General features: G+C 45.8%; 1 protein-coding gene across 5 annotated transcripts in view; it reads left to right on the top strand.

Moving 5' to 3' along the window:
• Positions 1–3660: 3660 nt before the first annotated feature.
• Positions 3661–18263, top strand: part of LOC308484182 (transmembrane protein 87A-like) — a gene marked incomplete at its 5' end in the record, with an annotated part of 31536 nt that continues 16933 nt past the window's right edge. For 4 of the 5 annotated variants that reach the window (XR_013989898.1, XM_081018885.1, XM_081018886.1 and 1 more), the window contains 6 exons: positions 3661–3813; positions 9680–9746; positions 12276–12367; positions 14130–14240; positions 15330–15398; positions 17782–17958. Coding sequence is in view for 4 of the 5 variants with exons in the window: in XM_081018885.1 (XP_080875011.1) it covers positions 3661–3813; positions 9680–9746; positions 12276–12367; positions 14130–14240; positions 15330–15398; positions 17782–17958 (669 nt within the window). The remainder of the gene's footprint in view (positions 3814–9679; positions 9747–12275; positions 12368–14129; positions 14241–15329; positions 15399–17781; positions 17959–18263) is intronic. The other variant, XM_081018887.1, reaches the window with a different exon arrangement.

Below are 18263 nucleotides of genomic sequence, written 5' to 3'. Positions count from 1 at the left end.
TTGTCGGCAAGGTGATGTCTCTGCTTTTTAAGATGCTTTCTAGGTTTGTCATTGCTTTCCTCCCAAGAAGCAGGCGTCTTTTCATTTCGTGGCTGCTGTCACCATCTGCAGTGATCATGGAGCCCAAGAAAGTCAAATCTCTCACTGCCTCCATTGCTTCCCCTTCTATTTGCCAGGAGGTGATGGGCCCAGTGGCCATGATCTTCGTTTTTTTTTAATGTTGAGCTTGAAAGCATTTTTAAATGTAAATACTTAAAATAATCCTTTTCCCTATGTATTTTTAAAAAGCACTATTGTATATCTATCTTTTCCATTTTGTCTTTATATGCAGATATGGTTCAAGCCTTGAAATAAAATTATTTGTCAGTGTAACGTTTGTGAAAATTATTCATACACTTACTTATTTAGAAGATTTCAGTTAACCCCAGGGTAAAAAAGGGGGGGGCACATTATCTACCTGGCCTGGGTCTCTGCCTGGCTCTGCAAGGCCCTGCCTCCACCCACCCGCCCCCTGCCCAATTATTTTTTATTGAACTTTTGGTGCAATCGTAAATACAAAGGCAATGCGAAATGCAAAAAGTATGACTTAAAATTTTTTTTTTAAAAAAAGCAACGAAATGCAAGGCAATGCAATAAATTTAAAAAATTATAAAATTGTCCAGTAGCACCTTAGAGACCAACTAAGTTTGTTCTGGGTATAAGCGTTCTGAAGAAGTGTGCCTGCACATGAAAGCTTATACCCAGAACAAACTTAGTTGGTCTCTAAGGTGCTACTGGACAATTTATTATTATTATTATTTTATTTTATTTCGACTGCATCCGACCAACATGGCTACCTACCTGAAACAGGGCAAAGAGGCATCGTAAACAATTTCTGCACATGCTTGCAAAACCCCGCTTCAGATTTGAATCGGGTCAATCGTAATAAACCGATTTCCTATTATCACAGTTATTTCATTGTTATTTCTTTCTCTACTTTATCACATGATGAGACAAAGTTGTACAAGCATGCGGTAGGCCTGTCCTTTCCATGTGTTCCATTCTTCATATGAACAATAAAACCATGCCAAATAACATAACACTTGTTTCTTTTAAATCAACTTTCAATGGAGTTTTATACATAGTTACACAAAGTTGCCAGTTTGTTTTTAAGTGGCTTAAATGTTACATGGTTTCATCAGGGCCCGGGAAGCCAGTTGGTGACCAGGTATGGGAGAGTTTACACAAGAAGGGTTGCTCTTAATCAGGCATAGGCAAACTCGGCCTCCCGATGTTTTGAGACTACAACTCCCATCATCCCTGACCACTCGTTAGCTAGGGATGATGGGAGTTGTAGTCCCAAAACAGCTGGAGGGCCGAGTTTGCCTATGCCTGCTCTTAATCAAAAGCACGATAGTCATAACCGCCACAGACATCGACCGTAATAACTTCTGCTGGAGCTTGCTTTTTCCTCCTCCCTCCCCTTCATTTTTCCTTGTGTGTCATGTCAATCTAGAGGGGCCATCTTAAAGCTGATGTTTTGCAAGGCAGTAATACTTATGAGTACCAGTTATTAGAAACCCTGGGGGGCAGGGGAGGGGCGGCTCTGGTGCCCGAGGGTTTCCCAGAAGCATTTGCTTGGCCTCCTTGAGAACACGATGGTGGACTAACAACAACAACAACAACAACAACAAATTTCTATTTATACCCTGCCCTTCCCGGTTCAAAAACTGGGCTCAGGGTGGTTTCAAAGCTCTGCTGCAAACAGTCTTAAACTAGTTACAAAGTAGACGTTGGCAAAATACAAAATAACACATTGCTTTTAAACAGGATCGCAGTTCCTTATTCTTTTTGTTCTTAGTGAATAATAATAATAAAATTTTATTTATACCCCGCCCTTCCCGGGTCAAAAACCAGGCTCAGGGTGGCTAACAACAAATTTAAAACACTTAATTATAAAAGCAACATAAAATGCGGTATAAAAACACGAATAACAATGAAATTCAAAAATCAATCAATCAGATAATCCCCAGGGCTAGCTGGCTGAATGGGTCCTACTTGGGCCAGCGAGGAGGCCAGGGGAGAATTAGCTGTGGGGTCTCAGAATGGGTGATCTTCATAAAAGGGGAGGGGGAGGGAAGAGAAGGGAAATAAAAGATCAGGCTGAATTCAAATTAAAGGCCAGGCGGAATAGCTCTGTCTTACAGGCCCTGTGGAAGGAGGTTAAATCCTGCAGGACCCTGGTCTTATGGGACAAAGCATTCCACCAGGTCGGAGCCATCACTGAAAAGGCCCTGGCCCTGGGGGAGGATAGTCTGACTTCCTTAGGGCCTGTAATGGGGCCTCACTGCATCTCTGACGTTTAAAGCTTAAGAGCAAGAGATACACTTTAAATAAAGGCCAACTTAAGTAGGAGACAAGCAATTATAAAAAAAGCAACACTGAATTTTTGACTGATTTGCAACCTTGCTGGTTTGTTGTTGTTGTTGAGTCGTTTAGTCGTGTCCGCCTCTTCGTGACCCCCTGGACCAGAGCACGCCAGGCCCTCCCGTCTTCCACTGCCTCCCACAGTTTGGTCAAACTCATGCTTAGACTAAACGACTAACCAGGAACAACAACAAACTTAAAATGATTTTTATTCATAACAAACTTAATATTATATGTATATTTTGGAAATGTACATCCAGTTTTTTCCCCTTTAAATTAAACCCCAAGAGAGTGGGGCCTAAGCTAGAGCTTGTTTAGCTTGTACGTAAATCTGGCACTGCTTTCTCTCTCTCTCCCCAATTCTATCTATCTATCTATCTATTGATCTGTCTGTCTATCTGTCTATCTATCGGTCTGTCTGTTGGTCGGTCTGTCTATCTATCTTTTGATCAATCTGTCTGTCTATCTATCAGTCTGTCTGTCTATCTATCTGTCTGTCTGTCTGTCTGTCTATCTATCTATCTATCTATTGATCTGTCTGTCTATCTGTCTATCTATCGGTCTGTCTGTCTATCTATCTATCTATCTATCTATCTATCTATTGATCTGTCTGTCTATCTGTCTATCTATCTATCGGTCGGTCTGTCTGTCTGTCTATCTATCTATCTATTGATCTGTCTGTCTATCTGTCTGTCTGTCTGTCTATCTATCGGTCTGTCTGTCTGTCTGTCTATCTATCTATCTATCTATCTGTCTGTCTATCTATCTTTTGATCAATCTGTCTGTCTATCTATCTGTCTGTCTGTCTGTCTATCTATCTATTGATCTGTCTGTCTATCTGTCTGTCTATCTGTCTATCTATCTATCTATCTATCTATCTATCTATCTATCTATCTATCTTTTGATCAATCTGTCTGTCTATCTATCAGTCTGTCTGTCTGTCTATCTATCTATTGATCTGTCTGTCTATCTGTCTATCTATCTGTTGATCTGTCTGTCTGTCTATCTTTCCATCCCTCTATCTTTCCATCTCTCTCTCCCTCCCTCCCTGCCTCCCTGGCGCCGCCTCCTTCGTTCCTTCCCGGGGCTGCCTCTTTCTCCCCGCTCCCTTGCCTTGCCGAGGGAGGAGCCTCTTCCTCCTCCTCCTCCTCCTCCTCCTCCGCCCCGCCCCTTCCCCGGCCCCTCCCTCCCTCCCTCCCTCCTCCAGGCCCCGCCCCCGCCCCCCACGTGACGCCCGGCCGGCTCCGGAAGAGGATGGCGTCGGGTGGGCGCCTGGCGCGCTGCTGGGGGCCGCGGCTCCCGCTGCTCCGGCTGGCGCTGCTGCTGGCCTGCGGGGCCGCCCTGGCGCCTGGGCCCGCCAAGGGGGCCGCCTCCCAGCCCGGCCGATGGAGCCTCCGGGCCCGAGGGGTGAGCGAGGGGCGAGGGGCGGAAGGGGCGAGGGGCAAGGAAGGCGAAGGGCGGGTAGGAGTAGAAGGGGCAGCTCGTGCAGTTCAATACGCAAGCAATAGGATCTAGTCAAGATATTATAATTAATATATAGTGTGGCATGATAGAGGACCATGAAGAAGGGGGAATATTAGTATAATAGGCAATTAATACAATTCAATATGTAAGTAATATGATATAGTCAAGATATTATAATTAATATATAGTGTGGCATGATATAGTAGAATTAATAAAGGGGAATGTGAGTAGAACGGGCAGTTCATGCAGTGTAATACGTAAGCAATAGGATATAGTCAAGATATTATAATTAATATATAGTGTGGCATGATATAGGACCATGAAGAAGGGGGAATATTAGTATAATAGGCAATTCATGCAGTTTAATACGTAAGCAATAGGAAATAGTCAATATATTATAATTAATATATAGTGTGGCATGATATAGGACAATTAAGAAGGGGGAATATTAGTATAATAGGCAATTCATGCAGTTTAATATGTAAGTAATATGATATAGTCAATGTAATATAGTCAATATATTATGATTACAGTGGTACCTCTGGTTACATACGCTTCAGATTACATACGCTTCAGGTTACAGACTCCGCTAACCCAGAAATAGTACCTCTGGTTAAGAACTTTGCTTCAGGATGAGAACAGAAATAACGCGGCGGCAGCGCAGCAGCAGCAGCAGCAGGAGGCCCCATTAACTAAAGTGGTGCTTCAGGTTAAGAACAGTTTCAGGTTAAGAACGGACCTCTGGAACGAATTAAGTACTTAACCCGAGGTACCACTGTAATACATAGTGTGGCATAATATAGTATAATTAATAAGGGTTATTAATATAATATACAATTCAATACATAAGTAATATGATATAGTCAATGTAATATAGTCAATGCATTATAATTAATTCATAGTGTGGTATAATATAGTATAATTAATATAATGCTTGTTGATATTAACGTCAATATAATAATGTGGGGTTCTTATTTATTTTCCATTTTATAATATATGTTCACATCATAACACTCCACTTTACGCCCCTGGCTCTTTAGAGCCTGTCGACTTCCTTCCCTCCCACCGCGTGGCTTTCAAAATTAACCTTTACATCATAAATGTGGGGTTCTTGTTTTTATTTGTATACCACGGTACATATTTTTGTGTTTTTATATGGTAAACCACCCTGTGCTCCTCCAATGAAGAGTGGCTTAGAAACTTAATAAATAATAATATAACATAATGGCCTTAGAGAGTAAAATAGCCAACGTTGTCATGAAATGCACTCATAACAATGTGTGTGTTTGAATTAAAATTCCTCAGAATAAACAGGCAGCCCATCCGCAACCGCTTGTCACATTGCGGTGTGACCAAGAAGCCAAACCAGAGCAGGCCTGATCCTCAGCGGCCATTAGGAGGAGAGGAGCAGAGCAGAGTCTGGAGCCGGGGCCCCAAATGTATGTGGGGATAATAAGAAGAATAATGGCCCCTGCTGGCCTTGTTCCTGACCAACGTTCAGCAGCAGATCCCTGCTGGGGATCTTGTGATCCCCTCCCTTCTTGTTCTGCTCCTGTCTGTTGGGGCATCTGCAGGACACTTAATAATAATAATAAATTTTATTTACACCCCGCCCTCCCCAGCCAAAACAGGGCTCAGGGCGGCTAACACCAAATATAAAAACAATTGATTGAAATACAGCTTAAAAAACAAGATTAAAATACAACATCAAAACATTAAAATGCAGCCTCATTTCAGTGGAAACTCAATCAAAAACTTTTTTGGGGATAAAAACGTCAAATCTTCACCAAGGCCAACTATCCAGACTGGCCCTACATGGGCCAGAAAAAAGCCAGGGAAGTCCCCAAATAGGAGTTCCATCACATAAGGAGAAAGGAGAAAAGAAAGAGGGGAAGGGGATCAAGTTGATTCTTAGCCTCCTCACTTTGTCCATGTCAGGCATAGACAAACTCCGGCCCTCCAGATGTTGGGGACTACAACTCCCATCATCCCTAGCTAACAGGACCGGTGGTCAGGGATGATGGGAATTGTAGTCCCAAACATCTGGAGGGCCGGAGTTTGCCTATGCCTGGTCCATGTCATGGAAGGCACCAGGTCTACTTACATGGGTGATAGTAGTGGTTGCCATTGCCCCCAATGGAGCAGGTGGAGACTTTTCCCTCTGTGTGCACCGTGCTAACAGATCCAGGAGGGAACCATTTCTGAGTCCTGTTATGGACACTGGTTTTTTTCTTGGGGGGACGTTGTGCAGGTTTGGGGCAGGTTGGAAGAGGGGAGGGGTAAGAAAAGTCTGCACCCCTCTTTTGGGTCTTAAAGGATCGCATTCCATAGAAGGCAGAGGTATTTTAAGGTGGGTGGCAAGATGGAGGTGGGGGGTAAGCTTCCTTGAGCAAGAAAAGGATCCAAAAGTCTCCCGTCTTTGGTATTGTTTCAGGGATGGGAACGGGCAGTTTATACCATCTATGAAAGCGGTCAGCAAACTTTTTCAGCAGAGGGCCAGTCCACTGTCCCTCGGACCTTGTGGGGGGCTGGACTATACAGTTGGATACTGGGGTTGCGAACGTGATCCGTGCAGGTGGCACGTTTGCAACCCGCAGTGCCGCGTCTGCGCATGTGTGGGTTGCAATTTGGCGCTTATGCGCAAAGCACAATTTAGCGGTTTTGCGCATCTGCAAGCACCGAAACCTGGAAGTAACCTGTTCCGGTACTTCCGGGTTTGGCGTGGTGCACAACCTGAAAACACACAACCTGAAGCGTCTGTAACCCGAGGTATGACTGTATTTTGGAACAAAAATATTGAATGAATTCCTATGCCCCACAAATAACCCAGAGATTCATTTTAAATAAAAGGGCACATTCTACTCATGTAAAAACACGCTGATTCCCGGACTGTCCACGGGCTGGATTGAGAAGGCAATTGGGCCGGATCCAGCCCCCGGGCCTTAGTTTGCCTACCCATGATCTATGAACAAGGAAGTCTGCCTCTATTTACAAGCCGCCCCGAACTGAAAGCCGTTGGCGGTGGGCAGGATGGAAGGAGCGCTTGAGAAATCAATCACACTGAGTGTTTATTAACAGGCGGAGGCGGCATCTAGCGGGAAATGCTTTCACGTTCTCACCGCAAGTCCTGATATTACCTCTGAATGTGAGAAAGTGGGGAGACCTATTTCTTCATTTCCTGAGCACACAACCCACCCCCCAAAACCACCACCCTCAATTCCTTTTTTGGTGGCGCTGAAGACGGCGAAGGGTACATGCATGCTCTTCCTGTGGCCTACTTTCCCCATTCTTCAGGCTCATAAACCTCGCCCACAGTCCTGTGTCCTGGGCCAGGTGTTTTTCTGTAACTGTGTTTCCCAGGTGCAAGATAAAGGCTGCCCTTTGAGACTGCAGACTTCTTTTTTGTTCTCAGGTACAATAAAGCCCCGTGGAATGTTTGCCCCCGAGTTAATATTCGTTTACCTCGGCAAACAGGTTGCATTGCTGATTTGGGTAGCAGGTGAATTCCGCCCATGTTGGTCTAAACCTTTGGGCTAACAAAGTTGAGAAAACTACAGTTCCCAGAATTCCTTGGGGGAATCCGCCATGACCGTTTAAAGCAGCACCATGGAGCTTTTAATAATAGTAGTAGTAGTAGTAGTAATAATAATAATAATAATAATAATAACAACAACAACAACAATAATTTATTATTTATACCCGGCCCATCTGGCTGGGTTTCCCCAGCCACTCTGGGCGGCTTCCAATAAAACACTAAAATACAATAACCTATTAAACATTAAAAGCTTCCCTAAACAGGAATGTATGGTGTGGACCAGGCATCCCCAACCTTCGGCCCTCCAGATGTTTTGGGACTACAGCTCCCATCATCCCAGACCACTGGTCCTGTTAGCTAGGATTGGTGGGAGTTGTAGTTCCAAAACATTTGGAGGGCCGAGTTTGCCTATGCCTGGTCTAAACTACCCTTCTCCAGGCTGGACCCCACCCAGATGTTTCAGGCTTCAGCCAAACATCTGTCCAAAACATCTGGAGGGCAGCAGGTTAATTCAGGGCAATTGAATGTGTTTCCCTGACTTGCGGAGAGCGAAGGCAGATCAGGTGCCTTCAGTCTGCCTTGCGAGTAAAGCCTAGTTCACCTGCTGGAGTTCCAGTCCATGCAGAGGAATTTGCAATGGGTCGACCGCCAGTTGTGTCTGCAACTAGGGAGGGCAGCCATGGGGCAGCTGCTCCAAGTTTCTGGATTTGGCTTCCAATACTCCTTCTTTGCTAGGGGAAATAACGGCTGGCAAACGCAGGCTGTCCCAGAATAAGCCCAGAGTTTAGTCTCAGGGCGCAAGCTTTGAACACAGAAAACAACACGAGTTTCTGCCCTGAGCATCTCTGGGTTAGGAAATACTTCTCTCTCTGCCGGAGTATTATTGTGCCAGATCAGCCTCCCCCCAGCTTTGTGGCCTCCCAGAGTTTTGGATTCCTGACTCCCATCAGCCCCTGCCGGCATGGACAAATGGGCAGGGATGATGGGAGTTGTAGCGCAGATCACCTGGAACTTTGATTGGCATATAATCTGACTCCGTATAAAGCAGTTTCATACCCTTAGCTAAGAGGAGAAATATGTGGAGCTGAGACAACAGAGAGGGGCATTAATGATAAATAACAATAATTAATTTTTATTTATATCCCGCCCTTCCCGGTTCAGAAAACTGGGCTCAGGGCGGCTAACAACAAATTTAAAACACTTAGTTATAAAAGCAGCATAAAATACAGTATAAAAACATGAATAACAATACAAATCAAAAATCAATTAGATAATCCCCAGGGCTAGCTGGCTGAAGTGGTCTTCCTTGGGCCAGCGAGGAGACCAGGGGAGAATTATCTGTGGGGTCTCAGAGCGGATGATCTTCATAAAAGGGGAGGGGGAGGGAAGGAAGGGGAATAAAAGATCAGGCTGAATTCAAATTAAAAGCCAGGAGGAATAGCTCTGTCTTACAGGCCTGACGGAAGGAGGTTAAATCCTGCAGGGCCCTGGTCTCGTGGGACAGAGCATTCCACCAGGTCGGAGCCACCACTGAGAAGGCCCTGGCCCTGGTGGAGGATAGTCTGGCTTCCTTAGGGCCCAGGACATCTAAACTATGGGTATTCATGGACCTTAAGGCCCTCTGCGGGGCAGACCAGGAGAGGTGGTCCCGTAGATACGAGGGCCCTAATGTTTACAGCTAAACATCAGGCAACTCTTTCTGTGTGTGGGATGGATGGTCCTCAGGTTGTGGTTTAGGATCTGCAGCAGTTGTGGGAGGGAGGAGATATATGTTGCCTCACAAGCTGCGTCTCTCCCACCTCCCACCCTGTTGCAATGCTTATCGAACATTATATGGTACATTTTGGGTGTTGCACTGTTCTCATCTCAGTCCTCTGCCGTCGGTATTATCCCCATAATGCAGACAGGGGAGACTGAGGGTAGTGACCTGCCCCAAATTGCCCAGCAGCTTCCTGTCCGGCATTTGACTTCACCCTGGCTTTCATTCTTGCCTTCTGAGCTTGCATTCTTTGGAAATTTAACCCACGGGGACGCACAGCCCGTAACACAAGGCTGCTCGTGTTTCCTCACCACTCAGCATCTCTTTCTCCCCAGGAGCAGGCTGAAATTTTCCACTTGCAAGTTGTCACTCTGCTGAGGCTAAGTGGTTGTTTTCATTGCGAGTCAGAACCAGAGGAGACGTCCTTGCGTGGGGGCCTGGAACTATTTTGGGGAGGAACGAGCCCAATTGAGGGTGTCTCTAATCAATCCATTTTTGCTGTTCTTCTTTTTCAGAACCAAACACAGAAGCTGTTTGTCTTACCCAAAACAATGTTTAAGGACACCCAGATTATCCTCAAATGTAAGTTCTGGTGCTGTTATAAAAGGGAACCAGCTCACCTGTGCAAAGACTCACCTTGTGTCCCACTCCTGTTGAGAAACTTCCATCCTCAGGAAAGATGCTTTAGTAGTGCGATACGCTCCTAGGGTTCGTCTTATTTCCCACTAAGACCAGGGCCTTTACTGTGGTGGCTCTGGGGTGCACCAGCGATACTGGCATTTAGGCCTCCCAATTCAGATATAGGACGGAGGGGAACCTGGCTTGACAGCAGTGCATGCAAAAAGGATGTAGGGCAGCCTTCTCAGCCTGTGGGTCCCCAGATGTTGTTGGACTACAACTCCCATCAGTCCTAGCGAGCAAGGCCAGAGCTCAGGGATGATGGGAGTTGTAGTCCAACAACATCTGGGGACCCACAGGTAGAGAACCGCTGATCTAGGGGTTTTAGCTTAACAGTGTGATGCAGCTGTAAAAAAGGTAATGCTATTCTAGGCTGCATCAACAGAGGTCTAGTGTCTAGATCAAAGGAAGCCTGGAGTCCTATGTCCAGTTCTGGGCACTGCAATTTCAGAAAGATATTGACAAGCTGGAAGGTGTTCAGAGGAGGGCGACTAAGATGATCCAGGGTCTGGAAACCAAGCCTGATGAGGAACAGTTGAAGGAGCTAGGTCTGTTTAGCCTGGAGAAGAGACGACTGAGAGGTTATTTGCCAGCCATCTTGGGTTGTCATGTGAAAGATGGAGCAAGCTTCTCTTCCGCTGCTCCGGAGGGTCGGACCAGAACCAATGAATAATAATAATAAAATTTTATTTATTTCCTTCCCGCCCTCCCCAGCCGAAGCCGGGCTCAGAGCGGCTAACAACAGTAAAAGTAACACAGTTTACATAAAATCACAGTTGATTAATTGAAATTCATTCTAAAATCAATTCAGAATCAAATTAATGGCAACCATTGGGCTAGAGTTCTATGAGGATTACTGAAGGAGAGAGGGGGTCAGGCTGTGCCCTGACCAAAGGCCTGGTGGAACAACTCCATCTTGTAGGCCCTGCGGAAAGATGTCAAGTCCTGCAGGGCCCTAGTCTCTTGGGACAGAGCGTTCCACCAGATCAGAGCCACAGCTGAAAAAGCCCTGGCTCTGGTTGAGGCCAGCCTAACCTCCCTGTGGCCCAGGACCTCCAAGATGTTTTTGTTTGAAGACCGTAAGGTCCTCCGTGGGACATACCAGGAGAGGCGGTCCCATAGGTACGAGGGTCCTAGGCTGCATAGGGCTTTAAAGGTCAAAACCAGCACCTTACCTGTACTCCACCGGGAGCCAGTGCAGCTGGTATAGTACTGGGTGAATGCGTTCCCGTGGCAAGGACCCCGTAAGGAGTCTCGCCGCGGCATTCTGCACCCGCTGGAGTTTTTGGGTCAGTCTCAAGGGCAGCCCCACGTAGAGCGAGTTACAATAATCCAGTCTGGAGGTGACCATTGCATAGATCACAGTGGCTAGGTCAGGGCGAGAGAGGTAAGGCGCCAACTGCTTAGCTTGGCGGAGATGAAAAAACGCCGCCTTTGTTATAGCTGCAATCTGCGCCTCCATGGAAAGGGAATTCACAGGATAGGAAAGGTGATTCCGACTAAACATGGGGAAGAACTTTGTGGCTGTAAGAGATGTTCGGCCATGGAACGGACACCCTCAGGAGCTGGTGAACTCTCCTTCGTTGGGAGGTTGTTAAGCAGAGCCTAGGTGGCCATCTGTCATGGATTCTCTAGCTGTGATTCCTTCATTGCAGGGGGTTGGTCTAGAGGACCTTTGCGGGTCCCTTCCAAATCTACAATTCTAATTTCACCCAGGCTTTCTCCGAAGGAATGATCCAGCTCCCTTTACTGACTTTGTGATATACAGTACTTGTTTCATGGTGGCTTTTTTATTGTTGGCTTTATGCCATCCAACACCACGTTGTTTTTTCCTGCCCTTGGCAGTAACGTATGTGTGTGTTTGTGTGTACAGATATACATTCACAGATAAATAAATTAATGCATTAGGTCCTTAAGATCCACAAATTACAACATCTTGGAGGTCCCAGGTCTCAAGGTGGTTAGATTGGTCTCAACTAGGGCCGGGGCCTTTTCAATACTGGCCCCGACTTGGTGGAACGCTCTGTCCCAAGAGACCAGGGCCCTGCGGGACTTGACATCTTTCCGCAGGGCCTGCAAGACAGAGCTGTTCCGCCTGGCCTTTGGTTTGGACTCACTCTGACCCTTATGTTTCCCTTCCCTTATGGTTTTGATCTATGGGCTACTTTTAAAATGAGGCTGCATTTTAAATGGCATTTTAACCTGCATTTTAAATTGGGTTTTTTTCTTTTGTTTTCCCCCGTATTATGTTTTTCCTGTGATTTTATTGGTGTTAGCAGCCCTGAGCCCAGCTCTGGCCGGGGTAGAAATATTTATTATTATTATTATTAGCCTCAAAGGTAAGGCAGATCAGGGCTCAGTTTCACGCCTGGTTAGCGCCAGACGCTTGCTGCCCTCCTGGCGGCTTTGCCTAATGCTTCTTTCCCTTTGCAGTTGTGGAAAAGAACTGCGTCACCCCCGATTTGTCCCTGAACATCACCTGGTACCTCCGCAGCTCCCACTGCCACGACGAGGTCTACATAGATGTGAGCAACCGGCCCCTTCTTTGCTTGTGGGGTGGAACTGGGGCGGGTTGAAGAGTCCCTGAGAAGCCCAGGGGTGTCTGTGGGCGGTGCAGAGTTAGACTGCGGAACTCCCTCCCACAGGAGCGCCACCAACACAGGGGGCTTTAAAAGAGCATTTGACGAATCCGTGAAAGAGAAGCCTGTCGATGGCTGCTAGCCAGGACGTCTGTGCTTTGCCTCTGTGGTTGACGGGGGGAGCAGCAGTGCTCCTGAACCCCCTATTTTTAGTTTTTGTTTTTTAAAAAAATATTTTTTATTTAATGATTTTATGTTACTAAAAACAATACAACCATACTACCACTAAATATAATTAAGACATAAAAATTACATACATCAGTATTTAGTTTATTTGTTATTTACTGTCTTATTTCCTCCCAAACATTCCATGCAAAAACACACATATGTGCAGACACCCACACACCTGCACACAAAATGATAATAATGAAAGTAAATATTTTTCCCCTTTTATCTTCCAAAATCTTTTCTTCAACTTTGACTTCCTGTCAAGTCCCTTTGCATATATTTTATCTTACAATCGGATGTACACAAAACGATACACCTTTCTATATAAATTTTCCAATACATTCTGAAAACATAATAAATCCTTAATTGTTGTTCACCTCCTTTTAGTTCCTTTATCACTCGAATTCTAGTACGGAGCCAAAACTATTATTGTACTTTTGAACCATTCTATAACCATCCCATTTTTCCGCAAATTTTTGCTTTGAGTTTCCTCTGAGTTTACTAGTCAATTGAGCCGTCTCCACCAATTCCTGTAATTTGATTTGCCATTCTGTTATTTTTGGAGCCCCGTGATCTTTCCATCCCTTGGCCACAAGTATACGAGCCGCTGCAGTTGCATACAAGAATACCTCTCTTAGATTTTTGGTGATCTCTTTATCTAAAATACTTAATAGAAATGCCTCTGGTTTTTTAGTAAAAGTTATCTCCATCACATATATATATATATATATATATATAATTTATACAACAAGAAAAACAAACAAACAAAAAACACAAATACCGAATTACACACAAATTACAAAAATAACCATAGACACTTAATATTCTTAGCAAACAATAAAACATCTATTGGTCTTAACACTAAAGACCCAACCTCCCGTCTATTCCATACTTCAAATTCATATTACTTATTGCCAATACACTTTTTTTTCATAATTAAACTTATTCTCATTAAATCTAATTTCTTATATCTACCTTGCAACTATTACTGAAGTTCCTCGAATGCTGCAACAGAATTTAAACTACTATATTTATTTTTCAGATATTCTTTAAAAACCTCCCATTTAGAAACAAATTCCTGTTTTGATTTATTTTTTATTTTTTCTGATAAACCATCTAATTCAGCATATTCTGTCAGCTTTTGGATCCAATCTTGAATAGAGGGGATTTCATTACTCTTCCATTTTGCTGCGATCAAAACTCTTGCTGCCGCCGTCGCATATAAAAAGATACCCTTCCTCTTTTGTGGAATATCCAAATCTGTTATTCCCAGGAGGTAGGCCTCTGGTTTTTTTATTGAAAGAGATCTTTAGCATTTTTTGCAGTTCTGCATGTATACTCTCCCAGAATACCTGTATTTTCCATCACCTTTTTAAATTCATCGTCTATTTCCCCCCCCAAAAAATCTTAATCTTTTCACACGTCTGTTTTTTTAGTTTTTGGACAACCCGTTTCTCAGTTTCCTCCTCTGCCCTCTCAGGAATCCAAGGCAGACCAGTACCTAAGCCATCACGAAACGGAGGCCAGCGTCGCCGGAGGCGGCCAGTACATTTGGTACACGACCCTGGTCCCGTGCAGCCAGCTCAATGAGGTGGGCAATGCAAAATGGCGGGTGGCAAGTCGCTGGGACGCGGGTGGAGCGAGATCGGTTTAATGGGGAATGTGGCTGCGTTGGGGAGGGCTGGCCTTTGTACGGAGCAGGAAAGAGGATTTGTGTCTGCAGAAGGAAGGAAGATTTGGGGGGAGCCAAGGGCTGCCTGCGGAGAAGCCTTGTTCCTGCTCCTTCGCTAACGGGATGAAGGTGATCAGCGGAGGAGGAAAGATTTTGAAAGGAAACCGGGCGGGGGGAGCAGCTTTCGGGCAAAGTGTGTGTTATCGTGGCCCAGTTTGCTCAGTGCAACCCGGCGAACGTTTGGGTTTCCGGGCTGAAGATTGCGACCCCTTCGCTCCTCCTTGGTTCTTTCCTTTTAATGTTTTAATGTCTCCACCTCCATCGTTCTGCCTGGACACTGAGGTCCAGCTCCGAGGGCCTTCTGGCGGTTCCCTCCCTGCGAGAAGCCAAGTTACAGGGAACCAGGCAGAGGGCCTTCTCGGTGGTGGCACCCGCCCTGTGGAACGCCCTCCCACCAGATGTCAAAGAGAACAACAACTACCAGACTTTTAGAAGACATCTGAAGGCAGCCCTGCTTAGGGAAGCTTTAAATGTTTAATAGGCTATTGTATTTTAGTGTTCTGTTGGAAGCCGCCCAGAGTGGCTGGGGAAACCCAGCCAGATGGGCGGGGTATAAATAATAAATTATGATTATGATTTTGTTGTATTTAACCTTGTTTTTTAAGATGTATTCCAATCAACTTGTTTTTATTATTGGTTGTTAGCCGCCCTGAGTCCGGCCTTGGCTGGGGAGGGCGGGGTATAAATAAATTTTATTATTATTATTATTATTATTATTATTATTATTTACTTGGGGAGGAAGCCTGAGGAGCGTGGAGGGAAAAGTGGCTTCTCTTTGGACCAAGTAGAGGTAGAAATCTGGTCCAATTTTTCAGCCAAGGGTTTATCTCCAGATTAGGAGATTGTGGTGTGCGTTTTCCCTGAGGAAATGAAAATCGTGGTGGAGGGGCTTCTGTCGGGAGAAAAGAACAGGGCGCTAACAACTGGCTGTCTCCCTTTCTCTTTCAGCTGCACTTCCCAGAGCTGCCGAAGCCCCAAAAGCTGCAGCCTTTCAAGGAGCCAGGCGTGGTCAGTTCGGTCAGTGGAGAGTCGGGGAACTGGGGGGACGGGGACGGGACTGTGGTCTCACCCTAGACAGAAGTCCCTGGCCTTGTTATTGCTGCCCGACAACATAGTGAGGGGCTGCAGGCTTGCTTTAAAGGAGGGGTTTGGGTTGGATGGCCATTAAACTGTGGAACTCCCTGCCACAAGGGAGACAGGATGCTGGACTAGAAGGGCCACTGGCCTGATCCTGCAGGCTCTCCTTATGTTCTTTCTCGTACCTACGGGACCGCCTCTCCCGGTATGCCCCATAGAGAGCCTCAAGGTCCATAAATAACAACACCCTAGTGGTCCTGGGCCCTACAGAAGTTAGATTGGCTTCAACCAGAGGCAGGGCCTTTTCAACACTGGCCCCGGCCTGGTGGAACGCTCTGCCTCATGAGACCAGGGCCCTGCAGGATCTGATTTCTTTCCGCAGGGCCTGTAAGACAGAGTTGTTCCGCCTGGCCTTTGGCTTGGAGCCAGTTTGATTCCCTCCCTCCCTCTTTCTTTTTTCCCCCCTTTCTTCTGTGTTGGAACTCCTATTTGGGGACTTCCCTGGCTTTTTTCTGGCCCATGTAGGGCCAGTCTGGATAGTTGGCCTTGGTGAAGATTTGACGTTTTCATCCCCAAAAAGGTTTTTGATTGAGTTTCCACTGAAATGAGGCAGCATTTTAATGTTTTAATGTTGTGTTTTAATATTGTTTTTTAAGCTGTATTTCAATCAATTGCTTTTATATCTGGTGTTAGCTGCCCTGAGCTCTGTCTTGGCTGGGGAGGGTGGGGTATAAATAAATAAATTATTAATTATTAATTATTTATTATTATTATTATTATTATTAGAGCAACAGCAGGGGAAGACGCTTACTCTCCTTATGGGATTTCTGGAAGCAAGCAGCCCTGTATCGGGTAGACCTTAGGCCTGATCCACAAGCTCAAGTGCTACTCTTAACCGCGCTCCCGGGGCCCCCGAAGCCAGCCTTAAATGAAATTCAGTGGTGCGATGGATCTTCCCACTAGGCCAGATGGTTGTTCCCTAAATAGGCAGGGTGTTTCTGTACCATTCAGCATGGCGGGGGGGGGGGGGGGCAAAGCCAGAAGGAAAGTGGGCAGTGCAAATTTTACCATTGTGGGGTAAGCTGGTTTCCATGGATACTCGAACACTCCTCTCTCTCCTCCATCAGAGGAAGCCAGAGCTATTATCAGTATATTCCAGGGGTGCAGTCCAGCCAGGAAAAACAAACTCTCAAGGCGGGGGGGGCAGGGGGGAGAAAGCTGGGGGGAGTGTGGCCTGAGGGAGAGTCCCAAATGGGAGTGGGAGGGTAGCATTAATAATAATCAAAATAATAATAATAATAATAATAATAATAATACTAATATAATATTACAGTGGTACCTCTGGATACGAATGGGATCCGTTCTGGAGCCCCGTTCGCATCCAGAAGTGAACACAACCCGCGTCTGTGCGTGCGTGGGTCACAATTCACCTCTTCCGTGCATGCGCATGATGTCATTTTGACCACCTGCGCGTGCGCGAGCGGCAAAACCTGGAAGTAACACGTTCTGTTACTTCCAGGTCGCCGCGGAGCGCAATCCGAAAGCGTTCAACCTGAAGCACATTTAATCCGAGGTATGACTGTATTATTATTATTTATACCCCACCCATCTGGCTTGGTTTCCCCAGACACTCTGGATGGCTTCCAAGCAAATTTTGAAAACACAATACAGCATTAGACATTAAAAACTTCCCTTCCCTGGCCAGACTCCAAGTTTCCCCCCCCCATCACCCCTGGTATAACAACAGATATCGTCAGTGGCTTTGCTGCAGCCCTGTGGATGATCTGCCCTATTTTCTCCGAAATCGCTGACTGCTGGGTACCAGATGCAGTTTCCCTTGTTTGCCACCCCCTCTTTCAGTGGGTGAGAGAGAGAAGGGTATTTGAAGAGCAATTGTAACCAACAAATTAGGCTAGTAGGACTACAAGAAGTTTTGTAGGGAGAAATATAAGAAGTGTTACAAAATAGATAAACAAATAGAGATGATTGGTTATAAGTTTTAAATGTAATAAGAAAAGTAAGAAATGTATACTAAGAGATGAGATTGGAAAATTTACAGACAGGACCGATGGAAGTAAAAAAAAATTGAATAAGTTGTAAAAGCATGTTTAATTACTGTTGAAAATGGTATGTTAATACTAACAAAAAATTATATATATAAAAGAGAGAGAAAAGGGATATTTTCCCCTTCTTGGGACCCTTTCAATTTGCAGGCATGGCGGCTCCCAAGAGCGATAGGTGGACTGATTCCTCCAAGAGACGCCACCCTTTCGTTGGCGCTCCCACCCTTTTCCCGATGCCCATTTTCCCGTTTTGCCCGCAGCCCCAGTCGGGAGTGAAGAAGAGGGAGGCTCCCAAGCAGGCAGAAGAAAAGGCCGTGGGGAAGGAAACTGGAGCCACACAAGTGAGCAAGGATGTTGCGCAGCCGGCTGCCTCGGCCAGTGAGAAGGAAGACAAAGGCACCGCGAAGAGCGCAGTGGCGAAGAAGCAGAAGTTAGAGGTTGGTTGTTGTTGTTTAGTCGTTTAGTCGTGTCCACCTCTTCATGACGCCCTGGACCAGGGCACACCTGTCTTCCATCGCTTGATCCAACTCATGCTGGTAGCTTCGAGAACACTGTCCCACCATCTCGTCCTCTGTCGTCCCCTTCTTCTTGTGCCCTCCATCTTTCCCAGCATCAGGGTCTTTTCCAGGGAGTCTTCTTTTCTCATGAGGTGGCCAAAGTATTGGAGCCTCAGCTTCAGGATCTGTCCTTCCAGTGAGCACTCAGGGCTGATTTCCTTCAGAATGGAGAGGTTGGATCTTCT

Source organism: Podarcis pityusensis (genome assembly GCF_964106645.2).
Source record: "Podarcis pityusensis genome assembly, chromosome: 8".
Taxonomy (NCBI): Eukaryota; Metazoa; Chordata; class Lepidosauria; order Squamata; family Lacertidae; genus Podarcis; species Podarcis pityusensis.
Note: the sequence above shows the minus strand (reverse complement) of the source record. Positions and strands in the feature narration are given on the sequence as shown.